The sequence below is a fragment of the Engystomops pustulosus genome, chromosome 2 (assembly GCF_040894005.1).
Source record: "Engystomops pustulosus chromosome 2, aEngPut4.maternal, whole genome shotgun sequence".
Taxonomy (NCBI): Eukaryota; Metazoa; Chordata; class Amphibia; order Anura; family Leptodactylidae; genus Engystomops; species Engystomops pustulosus.
In genome coordinates, this window is record NC_092412.1 from 104,811,718 (window position 1) to 104,829,950 (window position 18,233).

The following is an 18,233-nucleotide window of genomic DNA, read 5'->3' on the forward strand; positions in this document are numbered from 1 at the left end:
TTATCCCACAATCAATGGATGTATATGGGTGTGCTACGTTTTTTTTTAATATGACATATTGACACATCTCCCCTGTTTTTATTTTACGCCAATAAAATTTTGTTTTATTTTTCAAGTGACTCTGCTTTCTGTGGGAATTCTATATCAGTAATGTAAAGTGACTCACACACAACGCAAAGGCTAACACTCTGTCTCTAATTTCAACAATTCAACCTTATTTACAGCTGATTTTCTTTCCTTAGGGTGTATTGTACAGCCAGTGACATAGCCAGGCTCATCCAGAACACAGTGGATGTGTGCTGCCATTTGCTGCACTTCTCCTCCCTGCCTCCTACTCGCCTTGAATCCTTGCCTGTCTCTTCCTCCTCCCACACAGCAGAAAAAAAGTCACGTATGTTTGGAGAAATATGTAGGTCAGTGGAACATTTCCTGCACTTGTGCTGGAGAGCTGGAGCCCAGCTGACACCACCTACACCAGGCTCCCTTTATTACATTAAACCCATAGTTAGTTTTCTATTATTCCTGATCCAATGCAACACCCACCCACTCTGCCTTCTCACTTGTACTTCTATAACAGCAGAAAAGTAACGCTGTGTGCATCTGACAGGATGAGGTTAACACTATCATGCTCCAGCTTGGCACAAGGCAAGTAACTTTATGGTAATGCCGTCTGTATGCAGTCTTCATCCCATTACTAGAGTAGACAAAGACATCATTTTGGGGCATCCAGGATCCTGGATATCGCTTTCACCGCCTGTGTGTTGCATAAGTCTGAAGCTGGCACTAATGCGCATTGTATGCAGGACCCCCCTCGCAACATGAGATACATTGGCACTGGAGGCAAATACAGTAAAACCCAGAGGACCCCTGGCTCCAGGACCAACAAGTCTATATCCCCGGACCCTGACCCCCCTGGGGGAGAAGGAAGCCGCTACTGCTCGCCTCTCCCTCAGCTCGCTTCTGCGGACAGCAGCACAGTCACCCAGGAGCACCGGCCAAAGTTTACCGCTAAAACTGCACAGGGCACAGAGCAACACGAACCAGCCAGGTAAGAGGAATTGGTCTGACTGGGTAGAGGAAACTTCTATGTGACATATATTTGATGTTATCACTAAGAAAAATGTGTTCCATCCCTTACCCTGTGGATATCTGCCATGTCTGATAACTTGCCCTTCTACTTTAAGGGGTCTGATCACTGATCCAATATACTACTGTATACTACTGTATTGCAGTACTTTTTTAATCTGTACAGCTATTGATTATTCTGCATTCAGGCACAGCCCAGGGATTACATCATAGTGTGAAGCAGTGAATAACTAATGTGCTAGGAGAAGTGCTGGAGCAGCCACAGAAGTGAAACAGCGTCATTATCATAATTTTATAATTGCAACATCCCTGCCAATGCAAGGCAGAAGAGTTGTTGTGAATTAACCCCTTTATATGTGTGTTCCCCTGTTAGTGAGTCTGATCAGCTCCCCTGCACGACACTAAACATATCCTCAGGTAATTGTGCAGCGGTAGATTCTGCCTGGATAGGCAAGGGTTACAACAATGTTATGTTATCATCCAATGATGTTCCACTGTTTGTAACTGGAGTGTGATTGGAGGAGGAGACCACCTGACTAGGGAGTAACTAAACCCTTAGTCAGGGGAGGAGTTAAGTCAGTCAGAGCTCAGAGTTCCAGAAACTTGAGAGAGAGCAGATCTCTCAGGCCCAGCTCTCACCACAGGAGAAGCTACTAGGCCTTAGCTCCACGACCTGACACAGAGTCATACTGAACACCAAACAGGACAAAGCTGCAGCTTCCAGGATTGGACACAGCTACATCCAAGCCTGCCCCTGTAGAATCGTTTGGCTTGTTGTTACAATTGGTTGAATAAAGAACTGCAAGTTACTTTTATGCACAACATTGCCTACGTCTGGTCCCTGCTACGGCTGTATCACTATCAAGGGCGCCCCATCCATCTACCAGGGACACACACTACAGACTCTAAGGGCTGCCCCAGGGAGAACTAGTACATCAGCCTCTCCCTCTATTTCATTTCTTGCCAACACCACCGGCTGGAGACCTGCCAAGCTGTAGGACAGACCTACGGTCCCCATACCCAGCACCGTGACAACAGCGTACCCTAGGCCGCAACCGCCAGCCACTCCGGTATTCCGGGCCCTGGCTGTCTCCAGGCCCCAAGAAAAGGCTAGGCCCTGGTTGGGGATGTTGCATAATTATTTATCAGCAAAACCACTCAAAACCATTAACCAAGATATGTTTCTGCATCAGTGTAGCTACAGCATTCTCCAGGTATGTTTGGTTCATTATTCATCAAATCAAAAGGTAGGTTTCCTTTAATGATGGCAAGACGTACTATTTGGTACACTAAATTTTGAATGCTTTAACCCCCTTAAGGACATGGCCTATAATAGGCTTAAAGGAAATCTACATTTTGTTTTTATGCATTGTGAACCAAACATATCTTGAGAATGATGTAGCTACACTGATACAGAAACATATTTTGTTTACACCCTGAACTGAGTGATTTTGCTGAAAAAACAATGTAAAATTATGATAAAGAGGCTCTGTCGCTCCTGTGGCTGTTCCAGCTCTTCTTCTCTTATCATAATTATGCACTGCTTCAGAGAAAGCTGTATTCACAGGCAGAACCATGGCTGCACCATCCCCCAGCTGTTGTGTATGAGTCATCCAGCTCAGGTTGATTAGTCCTGTTTGGACAGTTCAGGAAGCTCAGTGAAACACAGCAGCTAGTATGTACCCAGCTGTACCAAGGTCCTGAATTTTATTTGTATTTTGAGCAAAACCACTCAGATTGGGATTAAACAAGATATGTTTCTGCATCAGTGTAGCTACAGCATTCGTAAGGTATGCTTGGTTCACAATGCATAAAAACAAATGGTAGATATACTTTAAGGACACAACCCCATTTTTAAAATCTGTGTCAATTTAATTGGAAATAACTTTAGAACACTTTAACATATCATGTTTATATTCACATTGGTTTTTTTAGATTTTTTGAACAAATAGTCATACCACACAAAGGACTTAATACATTACATTCACCATATGTCTCCTTTGTGTTGGCACCATTTTGTAAAAAATATTTTCATCAATAGAAGAGAGAAGGCTTTTAAGTGTAGAAGCAAATTTTCACATTTTGAGGAAAATTTCCAAATTTATATTTTATGGGTCATTTCCATTCTCAAGTGATTTTAAAGGGGTATGCCCATGAAAACAACATTCTTAAATATACTCAGGATAACAAAATAACACATTCTCTAATTCACTGCTATTAACAAAAATATATATAATATATAATTACAACCTGTTTCTGTCCTGGTGTTTACAATTTAGTTGTCCCTTGATCCAACCATAAACTCCTGATTATGGTCGGCAGATTCCACTAGCTTCTGTCCTATTGCAGGAGCAGTGGGGAGGGGCAAGAGGCAGAGAGCACACTACAGACAGAGGCACTTACTATCCAGCAGCAGCATGTAGAAGACACAGCTGCCGCTCTTCAAACAAGATAAGCTCTGGAAGTGACATAGCAGGAAGGGAGTGACATAACATTGCTGACTGTGTGTTTTATACCGATTTGGCAAGCTCTGTGCAGCGCTGGGTAATCTGTATGCGCCATATAAATACAGGAATCCAAACAATGTACACAAGGTATGGTCAGCTCACCTGGGACCTGGTCGACACGAGGAAAGCAATCCCGAGCTCGGCTATCTCCAGCTTCCGTGGAGCAATCAATACAAATCCAGAACACCGGCTCAAGGGAAGTACGCTCAACTCCAGTGGTAGTAGTAAAAACTTTTGAATACTTTATTGAAATCTTCTGATATGTCATACAAAAGATAAAAACAAGGACACGGATGGCGATAAGTCAAAAAGTACAAGCCAAGTACAAGGCTTGTACTTTTTGACTTATCGCCATCCGTGTCCTTGTTTTTATCTTTTGTATGACATATCAGAAGATTTCAATAAAGTATTCAAAAGTTTTTACTACTACCACTGGAGTTGAGCGTACTTCCCTTGAGCCGGTGTTCTGGATTTGTATTAAATACAGGAATCGGTATAATTGTTATTAGGTGAGGTAGCAGAGTGTGTCATTGTGTCTTATATCCATTTGAGGAATCTGATCTGTCTCATCTCTCTTTTTCGACATCTCTGACAGATACTAATAGAATGTACAGAAGCTAAATGAAAATGTAGATGAAACCAGTACCATGATAATCTATGCACACACATTCTCACACAGCATCTCATAGCACAGATGAATCATGAAGTGTCTGCTCACCAAGAGCCCGCCCACAGAACTTTACCCTGACCATCACTATAGAAGTTATAGGAGCTAAAACAGCAATAAAACTGAGTAAAATTGCAAAGTAAGGGGTTAAAACTTATCTTTACAGGTGGTCCCCTACTTAAGAACACTCGACTTACATACGACCCCTAGTTACAAACGGACCACTGGATGTTGGTAATTTATTGTACTTTAGTCCTAGGCTACCATTAACAGCTATAACAGATATCAGAGGTGTCTGTAATGAAGCTTTATTGTTAATCTTGATTCTTATGACAACCCAACATTTTTTAAATCCAATTGTCACAGAGACCAAAAAAGTTCTGGCTGGGATTACAATGATAAAATATACAGTTCCGACTTACATACAAATTCAACTTAAGAACAAACCTACAGAACCTATCCTGTATGTAACCCGGGGATTGCCTGTATATCCTTATCTCTAAATATCACTAGGGGATTAAAATTTGAGAACTTTCTTTCATGGGCAAACCCATTAAAGGGACCTAAACAACAGAAAACACACATAATAGTCCCAGTCTGCAGTAACTGACCAAGCACATAAATCGTCAGTGAAGTGAACTGTAATTCTTCCCCTGAGATGTTGCTGAGAGCCTCAGCATTCAGAAACGGCCATCCTTGTGATCCTTTCAACCTGTGTTAGGGTGTCAGGACAGGATATTCCCATAAGTCTCATTGGGGCACATTTACTTACCCGGTCCAGTCGTGATCCAGCGGCGGGTTCTCCAATTCGGGTCTGGCCGGGATTCACTAAGGTAGTGCGCCCGATGTCCACCAGGTGTCGCTGCTGCGCTGAAGTCCGCTGGAGTTCACGGAAGTTCACTGTCCTATCGTTTTTTTCTGAATCCGTCGGGTTTTCCTACGGCCACGCCCCCGATTTCCATCACATGCATGCCAGCGCCGATGCGTCACAATCAGATCGTGTGCGCCAAAAACCCAGGGAAATTCAGGGAAAAACGGCGAAAATTGGTAATATTCAGGAAACCCGACGGAAAAACGCGATTCGGGCCCTTAGTAAATGACCCCATTGTCTTAAATCACCACAGCCCAAGATGTATGGGAATGTCCTGTTGGAAGGGGTTTACAAAAGCTGAAAAACTCTGAATATACTTTGCATTCCCGCTCCTGGTTCGGCCCCATTTCACTGGACTTGCACTATTGATGGTGACTGGAGTGCTGCGGGTGTAGCTGACCCTACTGCTTTGAAACAAGTGAAGGCAAAGCAGTGGCAGCCATGATGAGGGAACACCAAATCCTACTATTTTCAGCCCCAAGATGGCAGGGGTATCCATGAGCACTAATCACTAATATGTTGTCTATGTCTAATGAGGTGTAGCCCTTATTTTTCCATATTCATACTTTGATTTTTTTTCATACGTGCCCTGGCTTCTAAATGCTAATCTACAGCTCCTTTTAGGCCATATTTACATTACTTTGGGTAATTATATTTAGTCTGCATGTCTGAGATGCCAAATGCTCATAAGGACAGAAGTGGTTAATGATTGCTCCATTTTCTCCTGTTTACATAACATCAAACCTTTATTTAGTGACAAGAGGCATATTAACTGTTTTTTAACGTTTACCCAAAATAAAAATAAATATGAAAAAATCCTCTTAAAAATTGTCAGGGTTCACTTAGATTTCTCTATATCTATGTCTTTAATATATGCATATTAATTCTTTAAATGCACCTGCCATTACCCAGGATAGCAAAAAATGCTCTTACCTTAAAAGGAAAAAATACCACTCTTAATAACAAAAAACAAACTACACATACTCCCCTGCGTTCCTCTTCATCCCGACCCCGGCAGTGTTTTAATAAATGTTAACATACCAGGATTGCTTGGAAAAAAGACTTATAATTAGCACCCCGGAGCATGGTGACGAGTTGTCCGGCACTCCAGGCTGCTAATTATTCAAGCCTTTCGCACTTCCTCTCCCATGCTGGGAGAGGGAGGTGATGTTTGTGAGAGTAGTGAATTCACACCTCCTGCATGATAGATACCTCCCTCTCCTATGTTGGAGAGTGAGGTGACATTACGCAGGAAGCCTCAATAATGTTCACTCTCCAAGATCACTTGAAAAAAAGACTTATAATTAGCAGGCCGGAGCGAGGGGACGAGATGTCCGACACTCTAAGCTGCTAATTATTTACTCCTCCTGTGCCTCTCTCTCCCATGTTGGGAGAGAGAGGTGATGTCATCTTAGAAGTGGGAATTCACACCTCCTGCATAATAAATACATGGGAGAGGGAGGTAACATTATGCAGGATGCATGAATAATTAGAAGCCAAGAGCGCCGGACATCTTGTCCCCTGCACTCCAGCTAATTATAAGTCTTTTCTCCAGGTGATCCCGGCATTTAAAGAAGAGCATTGCTGGGATCAGGATGAAAAGGAGCACATGTATCTGTAGTTAGTATTTTTGCTATTTGAGTGGTAGTTTTCCTTTAACAAAATATAATGGGTAAACAAAAAAGTATTTTGCACATAAAGTTCAATAACCAAAGACAGGAATTTTATCCAGAAAATTCTAAAAGTACAGTAAATTTCACATCATATATTCAACACCAAAGATATGCAACACAGATTAACTAAAAGATTGCCCAAGTAATGTGAGGTACTTATATTATACCTATATATTATTATATAATATAAACCTATATATACCTATACTTTACCTATGTATATATTTAATAGCATAACAGCACATATATTTCTTTCCTCCAGTCTCCCTCTTGCTCTGCTCCTGTATTTACCCATGTTGACACTACCTTCCACTACCTGGTCATGTAACTATGCTGTTTTTCCCGGCAAGGGTTCTATAGCAATTGGGGTCATTGGAAGATGCCAATGCAGTGTCATGATGTATATTCCGCCATGTGTCCACATGTGAGCCGTCCCCTCCAGAGTTATTCCAGGATCATGTCCTCTGTCCGGAGGAGGGGAAGGGTGTTACTGAACACATCCCTGTTCATAGGGGTACCATCTCTGTGTCTCACACCCATAGGTGCTGATAGCTGCCTCTCTCCCACTGCTGTGGGACTGCATGCACAACTGTGTCAGTCCTCACTGTAGTTCTGTTATTCTATTCATGAATTACCAAGCTTGGAATAAATAGTCACTGTCCTCTTCTTATCAATTGGAGCAAGGGATTATGGGAAAGAAGCTCTGCATTCGACTGGTGTATCAGAGTTCTATAACAGTAGATTGATACTCCAGTTATCATCCAGAGCTGTGATTATCAAATAGCAGATATAAGACATTGGCTAACATTGGCTAAGCATCCCAATAAAATTCATATTAACTCACACATAAGCTAAACTAGGAAGCTGTGATTGATTGATATATGCAACCTGATGAATATCCAGGCCAATTGCCTAAACAACCAACATACAGTGGCTCCAATAGTTTGTTATAAGGTTAATAAGTGTATTTTGGAAAGCGTGAGGAGAAAAATTCTAAGTTACAGGAGGTGGCTGTGCAAAATTGTATCTACTTGGAGTCAGAACACCATATATTAACAACACTCACTTAACAACTAATCACCAATGCTTGTTTTCTGCTTAAAGCGGTTTTCCCATGAAAGAAAATTCTCAAATTTTAATCCCCTGGTGAAGTTAACACAATATAGATAATTTTAACCCTTTAATTTTTTACAATTTTATTCAGTTTTATTGCTGTTTTAGCTCCTATCACTCAATGATGGTCAGTGTAAAATTTCAGGGTGTGGGCGGGGACTCTCGAATAACAGACATATTATGATCCATCTAGTTCTGTGAGCTGAGAATGTGGTTAGATTATCAGGGCACAGGTTTATATACACTTTCATTTACCTTCTAATCATGTCTTTGTGGGATACCCCTTTAATGACCATACTCCATACTTGTGGCTCTCAGACAGAAGTTGGACTGTGTGAGAGCCACAAGTGACAGAAGGTTGCTGGAAGGGATTTGAAAGCTGGCACGGAGAAGCCCTCCATAGGTTAGTGAGGGTTGTCTCCTGTATAGGTGTGGACAGACAAGGATTTTTTTTTTTTTGCTTTGTTTTTTTATTTGTTGCAACTGTAATGCCCTCCCACCTGAGGTGTGGGGGCAGCTGTATCACTCTAGTACTTGAGGGGCTGGCTTAGAGTGCGTAATAGCGCTAGTCGGATCACGATTAGCTTGGACCAGGTGTCCTGTCTAGCTACCTCTCTTCTCTCCCTTCTCCCTCTGCAGGGGGAGGGGAAACCTATACTGTTCATTGTAACAGTGAATGAAAAGACATCATTTAGGGGTTCTGGAAACACCTACCAGAGCCATTCTGGCTCATTACTGTAATTTTAAAATTTTATTTTAAAAAGGAGGCCATGGATAACAAATATAAGAAGATTAACACAGTAACGGTGCCTGGATCTAGGAGTAACTGGTCCCTTTATAACTGTCTACTCTATCTTTGTACCTCCTTAGCTGGTCAAGCGTATTCTAGGAAAATATACTGGATTGTGGTACAATATAGGCCACACCTCTTTTACCACGAGTTACCAGTTACAGATGTGTCTAAAATTATTTACCACATTCATCAAGGGTTTTAGACAGCGTTTGGCGCATATTTCAACAGAATTCTGTCATAAACAGGTAGATAAATCTTCACTAGTGCTGTGAGCATAGCTGGTAAGCATTCTCAACTGGATTCACCGGTCAGACAGTGAAAAGAATGGCAGAGGAGTAGCTAGGAGAGAGAGAGGTATGACCTGGGCATTCTAGCTGGGGGAAGAATGACTAGCAGTTGTGTTGACTTATTTGTAAAGGGAACATGTATGGAGAAACATAAGTATTGGGCTCTCCTAATGTCTAGTGTTTGACATCAATCACAGCTGAGAGGGTAGTCTGAGATGGTGGAAGCTTGACTGACATATTGGCCCACATTCATTAAAGTCCCTGCACCGTTTTTTTTGTCTGACTTTGCAGTTTTTCACAATTGAACCGCATTTGTTACTGTGACTCAACAGAACTGTGCCACACACCCTATGTTGAAAGTGCATCCAAAAAAAAGTTGGCACGCTCTGCCAGAGCAATGCAGTGTGCCCCACATTCATTAAGAACGTGCACCACTTTTCATGAATGTGGCGCACACTGTAAAACAGGCAAATTGGCAATTTGCACTATTTTGATTAATATTGGCTATTACCTTTAAAGAAAAGAGCTGATTCTAGAAAGCTTGACAATGGTAAACCCTTAACTCCTTAAGGCCAAAGACATTTTTACCATTCTGACAGATTGTCTAAGGCGTCACTTTATGTGATTGCAGGTAGTGGATTCTCTGTACCACCGTGGACGATGACGTAAGCCGACACCTGAAACTGGAGTCTAAATAGTACCTGGTTTTCACCAGAGCCTGCCGCAATGTAGGTCGGACTTGTTGCGGCGTGGTACCACCAGGTTGTTCCACTGGTGCAACTTTGTCCGCGGTGGTGGCCAAGGCATAGTTCAGAATCGTAAGGCAAACTCATGGTGCTAAAAAGAATTAGACCAGTGCGTTGCAATTTAGAATTTGGCAAACTTTGCCAAAGCTTTTGTTTTCCTATCAAGCCTGTTTATGGTCGTATGAAGAAAATGAGTCACATTGAACTACCACTTTAAAATATTCATCTGTGTCATTATATGAGAATTAAATGTTTTATCTCTATCTATGTGCCTTTGGTATATCCTTGATGTTTTTAGTTTTTGTTTTTTTGAGAATTGGATTAAAAATGACTCCTATTGTTACCAAAAAAATCCTGATTTTGTATTTTTTGTCCTTGAAAATCACAGATAGCATACTTAGTAAAAAAAACTAATGTGTGAATAAGCCATTAGGTTAACATGATATTACAACCAGACAACTTAGTTCTTTTAAAAGTAGACATTCTGAATATTAAAAAAATGTACTAAGAATTCTCTCAAAACAATTCAGCATAAATCATTAAAAAAGTAAAAAAATTGGGTCATTAAAAGAAAATGTGCAAAAGATGAACCAATTTTTTTTCTGGTCCTGAAGACACAAATCATTGTGAGCCTGAATTTGTTTATGCAGGGTATCAACCAATCTGAACATCTAAACGTGTGCCATAAACTTAGAGGTCTTATAAAGCCGAGTATAAAATATCTACATACAACTTTCTATTTTACTGTAGAAGTTTCGTGCTGAGGTAATTTGCTGTCTTGTTCATTTTCTTCTAATGACATTTACCAAGAAACCTAAGGCAGTGTACAAAGTGTGGTGGAAATCCAAGGAAAGTTACTTTGTTGGCTGTAGAAATGATTTGCTGTGACACTGTCAAGAATTATTAAAATGGCAAAACTACTCTTGAAACACCAAGACCAACAAATGACTCTAACACAATTGTTTTATAATAACACAATAATCACAAAACTTTTAGAAATGGTTTTGCCTGTGAGTTCTAATATGCGCCTACCCAATTCTCTACCCACTGCTAGTATTATGCCAGTAACAAGCACTGAGCCATGTAGGAGGCAGCTGGCGGCAGTTAACTCTATAGATGCTGTGGTCATAGACATTGCAGCATCTAAGAGAGTTTCCCTGAGGAGGTAACCCTACTGGAAACCTGTAAAGCAATTGCTGGGTGTGTCTACTCAGGGGAACAGACCAGGGCCAAATGAAGGTCCTCAGGTATGTCCTTCGCATATGACTGCCTTAGGCAGGATCTATATGTCTTAGCTTTAGCTTAACTCCTTATTTCTTAGTCAATCATTAATTTATCCTGTGGTTTATTCATTTATACTTATATGTATTTAATTATTTATTGATTCATATATTTATTTATCCATCTATCTATTGTGGGAGATTTGGCCCAGTAGAGACCGTGGTAGCAGGGTGCTGTGATGCAGTTCACGACAGTGACACCAAAGTACAGTCCAAAACAGGTCTAGCCTGTGTTTATTTCAGCAGGAACAAAATAAAACAGCCTTCACATTCAGGCATCAAAACAAAATAATATCCTACCCGTCAGGGTGCTAACTAAACAATGGTTCTCTGACTCACCACTAACAAAACACTTTTTGCTGTTCCAGGCACAGAGGTCAAGGCTGCGTGCTCTCCAGCCTCCTTCCAGAGAGACAACACTTTCAGCTCTGCTGGGCGGCCTTATGAGGCTAATTGGGCTGTTCCCACCACCTGTGTCCAAGGTGCTGGACACCCAACCTCAGCACTAAGGCCTTGCATAATAGCAAAACCTAGGGGAAACATACCGCCCATCCACAGTTAACCCCTTCAGTGTCTCACATACCCTCCCCCTCTGTTTGACCCTGTGGGGGCGAACACTTTTGGCCATCAGACAGTGGGTACGAGACAGGGCATCGGCATTCCCATGCAGCTTTCCCGCTCGATGTTCTACCGTGAATTTAAAATTCTGCAACATTAGGAATCACCTTGTGACCCTGGCGTTCCTCTCTTTAGCCTGACTCATCCAGGTGAGGGGAGAGTGATCAGTCACTAGTGTAAACTGTCGCCCTACCAAGTAATACCTCAGGGATTCCAGAGCCCATTTTATCGCCAAGCACTCCCTCTCATCAACTCGTCAACCCTGGGCATGGGATAAGAATCAAATTTGGACACCTCGTTCAACTTCCTAAAGTCATTGCAGAACCGTAGGGAACCATCAGGTTTGGGAATCAACACAATAGGACTCGACCAGTCACTTCTAGACTCCTCGATAACCCCCAGGTCTAACATCTGCCTGACTTCTTCGGATATGGCAAGCCGGCGTGCTTCAGGGACCCGGTAGGGTTTTTGGTGTACCCGGATGTGGGGTTCGGTTATGATGTCATGCTTGATGACTGAAGTACGTCCCGGTAACTTAGAGAACACATCCACGTTTCGGAGCACAAACTCCTTCGCTTCCTGAATCTGGGCCCTGGAGAGGGACTCCGAGATCCGTACTTCAGGCACCTTGGCATCGGGTACACCTACCTCCAGTGTCACCTTCTTGGGGACAGACGCTTTTTCTACTCCTACGGCCATCAGGGACTCCCTTTCCCTCCATGGCTTTAGGAGGTTCACGTGGTATATCTGTTTGGGTTTCCTCCTCCCCGGCTGAGATACCTTGTAGGTTACCTCCCCCACTTTCTCCATGACCTCATATGGACCTTGCCATTTCGCCAAGAACTTACTCTCAACGGTGGGCACCAGAACTAGCACTCTGTCGCCTGGGTTAAAGGTCCTGAGTCTGGCTGACCTATTGTAGACCCTAGACTGGGCCTCTTGTGCCCTTGTCATGTGCTCCTTTACAAGGGGCATTACCGCCGCTATGCGGTCCTGCATAAGGGAGACGTGTTCAATCACACTACGGTGGGGGGTCCTCTCCTGTTCCCAGGTCTCCTTAGCTACATCCAAAAGCCCACGTGGGGAACGGCCATATAATAGCTCAAAGGGTGAGAAACCCATGGAGGACTGGGGAACTTCACGTATGGCAAACATCAAATAGGGCAACAAACAATCCCAGTCCTTCCCATCTTTGCTGACCACCCGCTTTAGCATCCCCTTCAAGGTCTTGTTAAACCTCTCGACCAGGCCATCTGTCTGAGGATGATACACAGAGGTGCGGAGCTGTTTAACCTGGAGTAATTTACACATCTCCTTCATTACTCTAGACATGAATGGGGTTCCCTGGTCAGTCAAGATTTCCTTGGGGAGGCCTGTACGGGAGAATACCTGGAACAGCTTCCTAGCAATGTTTTTGGAGGAGGTGTTCCTTAAAGGGATTGCCTCCGGATACCACGTAGCATAGTCCAGGATAACCAGAATGTACTGGTGCCCCCTTGTGGACTTGACTATGGGGCCAACCAAATCCATTGCAATCCGTTCAAACGGTACCTCTATGATTGGTAACGGTACCAGAGGACTCCTGAAGTGGGACACCGGGGCAGTAAGTTGGCACTCAGGGCAGGAGCTACAATACCGGGTTACCTCCTCCCACACCCCGGGCCAGAAAAATCTCTGTAGGATCCTCTCTCGAGTCTTCTCAGCACCTAAGTGCCCTCCCAGCACATGTTTATGTGCCAAATCTAGCACCAGCCTACGGTGAGATTGGGGTACTACAAGTTGCTCAACCTCCTCATCCCGTACCTGGTCAACCCTGTACAACAGTTCCCCAATAATCACCATTCGGGGGTATATTTTGTCAGCCCCTGGTATTTGGAGTACCCCATTTATCACCTTAACATTCTCCCGTGCTTTAAACAAGGTAGGGTCCTGTAGCTGTGCAGCCCCAAAATTTTCACGGGAAACCTCAAGGTCCGGCATGTCGGCCACCTCCTTGTGGCCCTCGACCTCACCAGCTAGGACCTCTAGGGGAGAAAATTCATCACATGGGGTCACCCCTACTGCTGGTGTGGGTACATCGGCCTCAAAGGGTTCAGGGGCCAAGGCCGGACATACCTGATGTCCATTATCTGCAGCCGCACCTGAGGTGGGTCTTCGTCTCCAGAGGTCCCAAAACACCGGTAAGTCTCTGCCGATAATAGCCTCATGAAACAGTGTCCCCACCACCCCCACTTCATGGGCAATAGTACCACAAGGGGTATGCAGGTTGATGACAGCAGTGGGATATTCGCGAGTGTCCCCATGTATACACAACACTCTCCGCCCACTGTATAGTCCAGGATCAACCAAAGTTCCCCGCACCAGGGTGACCAGACTCCCTGAGTCTAGCAAGGCCTCCACTGTGTGACCACCGATTGTGACCATGCACACTTGGGGTTCTGTATTCATGACTGACTCGGCTGCCAGAACCGGCCGGGCAAACAGTGACACTCGCCGGGTCTGGTTGCAGTCCATTGGCTCCACTGACAGTGGACAGTTGGCAGCAATATGGCCCATTTCACGGCATCGCCAGCACTGGATACGGCTATGACCTCTGTCACGAGCCTCACTGGGTTTCTGGGTATCCACGCCCCCCAATGAACCCCCTCCCAACCTGACCTGTCTCCCTTTTTCCGCAGTAGCAGTCTTGCCAGATGTTTTGGTGACCTTGTCACTGGCACTGCTTCGTGTGGGAGAGGTAAGTAGAAGATCCTCCGTAGCCCGATATCTCTCTACTAGGGACACGAGTTCCTCAGCACTTGTGGGACCGGCCTGTCCAACCCATCACTGGAGCCGAGAGGGCAGAGAACGGGTGAACTTGTCAAGAACCACTCTCTCTACCATCTGTGCTGGGGTGCAGTCCTCTGGTTGTAGCCACTTCCGGACGAGATGGATCAGGTCATGCATTTGGGAGCGTGGGGGTAGTCTTTCTGAGTAAGCCCACTGGTGGACCCGGCTGGAACGAACTTGAACGGTGACCCCAAGACGAGCCAGAATCTCCGCCTTTAGCTGGGGGTACTCACGGGCCTCTGTTTCACTCAGGTCGAAGTAAGCCTTCTGCGACTCGCCGGTCAGGAACGGTGCCAGGACATCTGCCCACTGCTCAGCTGGTAACTCCTCTCGCTCAGCTACTCGCTCGAACACAGTGAGATACGCCTCCACGTCGTCGGTCGCCGTCATTTTTTGTAAAGCCTTTTGTACTGCAGCCCGTGCGGAACGCTGGACAACCGGGTACCCTTGCAAACCAGTATGGGACCCCTCAGTAGTCGTCGCTTGCGGTGCTGCCATAATGCCAGAAAACTTTTCCATCATCAGCTGGAACATGGCTCGGGACTCTTCCTGCTGCTGGCTGGACCTCTCCTCCTGCAGCTGGAACATGGCTTGCTGCTGGCGGGACCTCTCCTCCTGCTGCTGGAGCATGGCCTGCTGCTGGCGGGACCTCTCCTCCTGCTGCTGGAGCATGGCTTGCTGCAGCTGCCGATTAGCCTGGGACTCTTCCTGCTGCTGCCGATTAGCTCTGGCCTCCTCCTGCTGCTGTCGGGACCTCTTCTCCTGCTGCTGGAGCATGGCCTGCTGCTGCTGCCGATTAGCTCTGGCCTCCTCTTGCAGGTATTTAATAAAGTCCTCCATCTTGGCTGTATCCTGCAATTTGCCTGCTGCTTTCACCCAGGCCATGCAATGTTGCAGGATGTAACGAGTCTTTCAGGTGTGTGTCTTTGAACAGCCCGCATCCTCCACCATATGTGGGAGATTTGGCCCAGTAGAGACCGTGGTAGCGGGGTGCTGTGATGCAGTTCACGACAGTGACACCAAAGTACAGTCCAAAACAGGTCTAGCCTGTGTTTATTTCAGCAGGAACAAAATAAAACAGCCTTCACATTCAGGCATCAAAACAAAATAATATCCTACCCGTCAGGGTGCTAACTAAACAATGGTTCTCTGACTCACCACTAACAAAACACTTTTTGCTGTTCCAGGCGCAGAGGTCAAGGCTGCGTGCTCTCCAGCCTCCTTCCAGAGAGACAACACTCTCAACTCTGCTGAGCGGCTTTATGAGGCTAATTGGCTGTTCCCACCACCTGTGTCCAAGGTGCTGGACACCCAACCTCAGCACTAAGGCCTTGCATAATAGCAAAACCTAGGGGAAACCTAGGGGTAGCCCATCCACAGTTAACCCCTTCAGTGTCTCACACTATTTATATGATTATTCCATGTTTTTTTTATCATTTTAATTAACAATATTTAATGGTATTCATGTTTTTTTTAACAACAGTACACTCGTCAATATGTATACTTCCATCAAATCTCCAATCTATTCTCTATATGATCTTAATGTAATTAATTAATTTTAGTTGTGTACTATAACTATGAATTTTAATTGTGTACTATAACTACTAATTGTCTAAATATCATTTCATTTAGAATTGTATTTATTATTTATTTATTATTATCTAATTACCAGATACTCATCATTATCTATTTTCTATACTCAGTACCCATTATTTAATACTTCATACATGTGTTTACTCTCCCCCTCATGTATTTTTTATGTCCCCTAAGTCTCTTTCCACTTGATAAAGGAGTCATTTTAGACCCCAAAACGCGTTGTGTTCCAGAGATACCAAATAAAACATTCTTTCACAATATATTTATTGTCTACATGAATTGCCTGTGTGCGCCAACCGTGACAAATACCCCTCTCTATCTACCAAATTCGAATCCAGACTGGTGTGGCAACCATGTTTTAACCACCCTTGTCCAGAGGCAGCACATGGAGGCATCGACACCAGTTCCAACATGCCCTTCATAGAGTTGTGCCTAACTTAGGCTTACCAGATTTGGTTGTGCTCTTTTGAATCCTTCTAACTACCACCACAAGTTACAACAATACTACTCTATGAGCGCTATCTGGTCTTCCCTTGTCTGCCATCTGGTAAGTTAAAGTGTTCATAAAGCGAAACATCAGATTACAAAATATGGGGCTGAGCCTTTATGGCTGCATCCTTAAGGGGTTAAATCCTGTTTTAATACTTGTTTTTGTAATATATAGGCAAACTGTGGGGTAGAGCTCCAAATCCTTTGATAAGCAGTAGGGTTTCTGGTCTGAGGTGTAGAAAATCCTTTTCTTACAGATTAATCTAATGCACAGAATGTTATCAGTCATTACATCTACAGTCTGACTTGTCAGCTCTTATAAAATATGATTGGAAGCAGACTTCAGCAATCACTTTGTCACTGAATAATAATGTTCTTAAACTGACCTACATTTAGTGTTTGCAGAGAGCAGGCTAATCCAGTTTTGCATGGCTAAAGGAGGATGGGCACTGGAGAAATATTTCTGATAAATGAAAATGGGAAATATCCTATAAGGTGACATGCAGATGAATGAAAATGCTGAAATATGGTAGCATTTTTTTCCAGCTGGGGTAGCAAAAGAAGAATTGCAAGAAGTAAATGAAAGGAGTGTTTTTGTAGGTGCTGTCCACATCCTTCTTTTTTTTTCGTCACTCTTACATTTTGTCATTGCTCTCACCACTAGAGGTAGTATGAGGTAGTGTCTACAACAAACAGAAATTGCTCTGGTAGTGCAGTTAAACCAGGAAGGCACATCAATGTCAGCTGTGATAAGAGGTTAGCTTTGTCTGTCAACACAATGTCCAGTGCATGGAGCAGATACAAGGAGATGTGAAGGGTGTTGTAGGAGGGCCACAGCCCAGCAGCAGGACCGGTGGCATAAAAACAGGCATAGCAGCCATAGCAGCTGCTATAGAGTCCGCACTGCCCAAGGGCCCGGGATGACAGCGAAATGGAAGTTTATTATTGCTCTTCTCCTGGGCCCTTCCCTCCATGCTTACAGTGGCGCCCAGCACGGCAATAATATGGCCCCCACCTCATCTCCAATCTCCGCCCGCCTGCACACCGTCTCGCGTGCATCATGCCTCCCCGTCTCGCGTGTGTTGTTCCCGTCCGTCTCGCCTGTGTTCCACCTGTGTCCTACCCGCCTGTCTCGCCTGTGTCCTGCTCACCTCTTTCACCTGTTTCACCTGTGCCCTGCCTGCCCATTTTGCCTGTGTCCCGCCCGCCCGTCTTGCCTGTGTCCTGCCCGCCCGCCCGTCTTGCCTGAGTCCTGCTCGCCCGTTTCACCTGTGTTCTGCCTGTGACCGCCCACCCATTTTGCCTGTGTCCCGCCCGCCCATTTCACCTGTGTCCTACCCATCTCACCTGTATTCTGACCGCCTGCCTCGCCTGTGTTCATGCCGCCCGGCCCTCTCACCTGTGTCCCTCCCGCCCGTCCATCTTGCTTGTGATCTGCCCGGTCTGTGGGTCACCTGTCTGTCGCCCACTGGTCCGTCTGTGGCTGCCTGTATACCAAAAATGCAAAATTACCTTGACATGTATCTTTAGATGTGTGTGTGTGTATATACAAATATGTATATGCTGTGTGTGTATATGTATATGCTGTATGTGTGTATATGCTGTATGTGTATATGTATATTCTATATGTGTGTGTATACATGTATATACTGTTTATATGCTGTATGTGTGTGTCTGT

General features: G+C 44.4%; 1 protein-coding gene across 5 annotated transcripts in view; it reads left to right on the forward strand.

Moving 5' to 3' along the window:
- Positions 1 to 408: 408 nt before the first annotated feature.
- NPAS2 (neuronal PAS domain protein 2) overlaps positions 409 to 18,233 on the forward strand; it is a 68,995-nt gene continuing 51,170 nt past the window's right edge. For 4 of the 5 annotated variants that reach the window (XM_072135854.1, XM_072135850.1, XM_072135851.1 and 1 more), the window contains exon 1: positions 409 to 1,048. Coding sequence is in view for 3 of the 5 variants with exons in the window: in XM_072135850.1 (XP_071991951.1) it covers positions 798 to 1,048 (251 nt within the window). In the remaining 2 variants the exon portion in view is untranslated. The remainder of the gene's footprint in view (positions 1,049 to 18,233) is intronic. The other variant, XM_072135853.1, reaches the window with a different exon arrangement.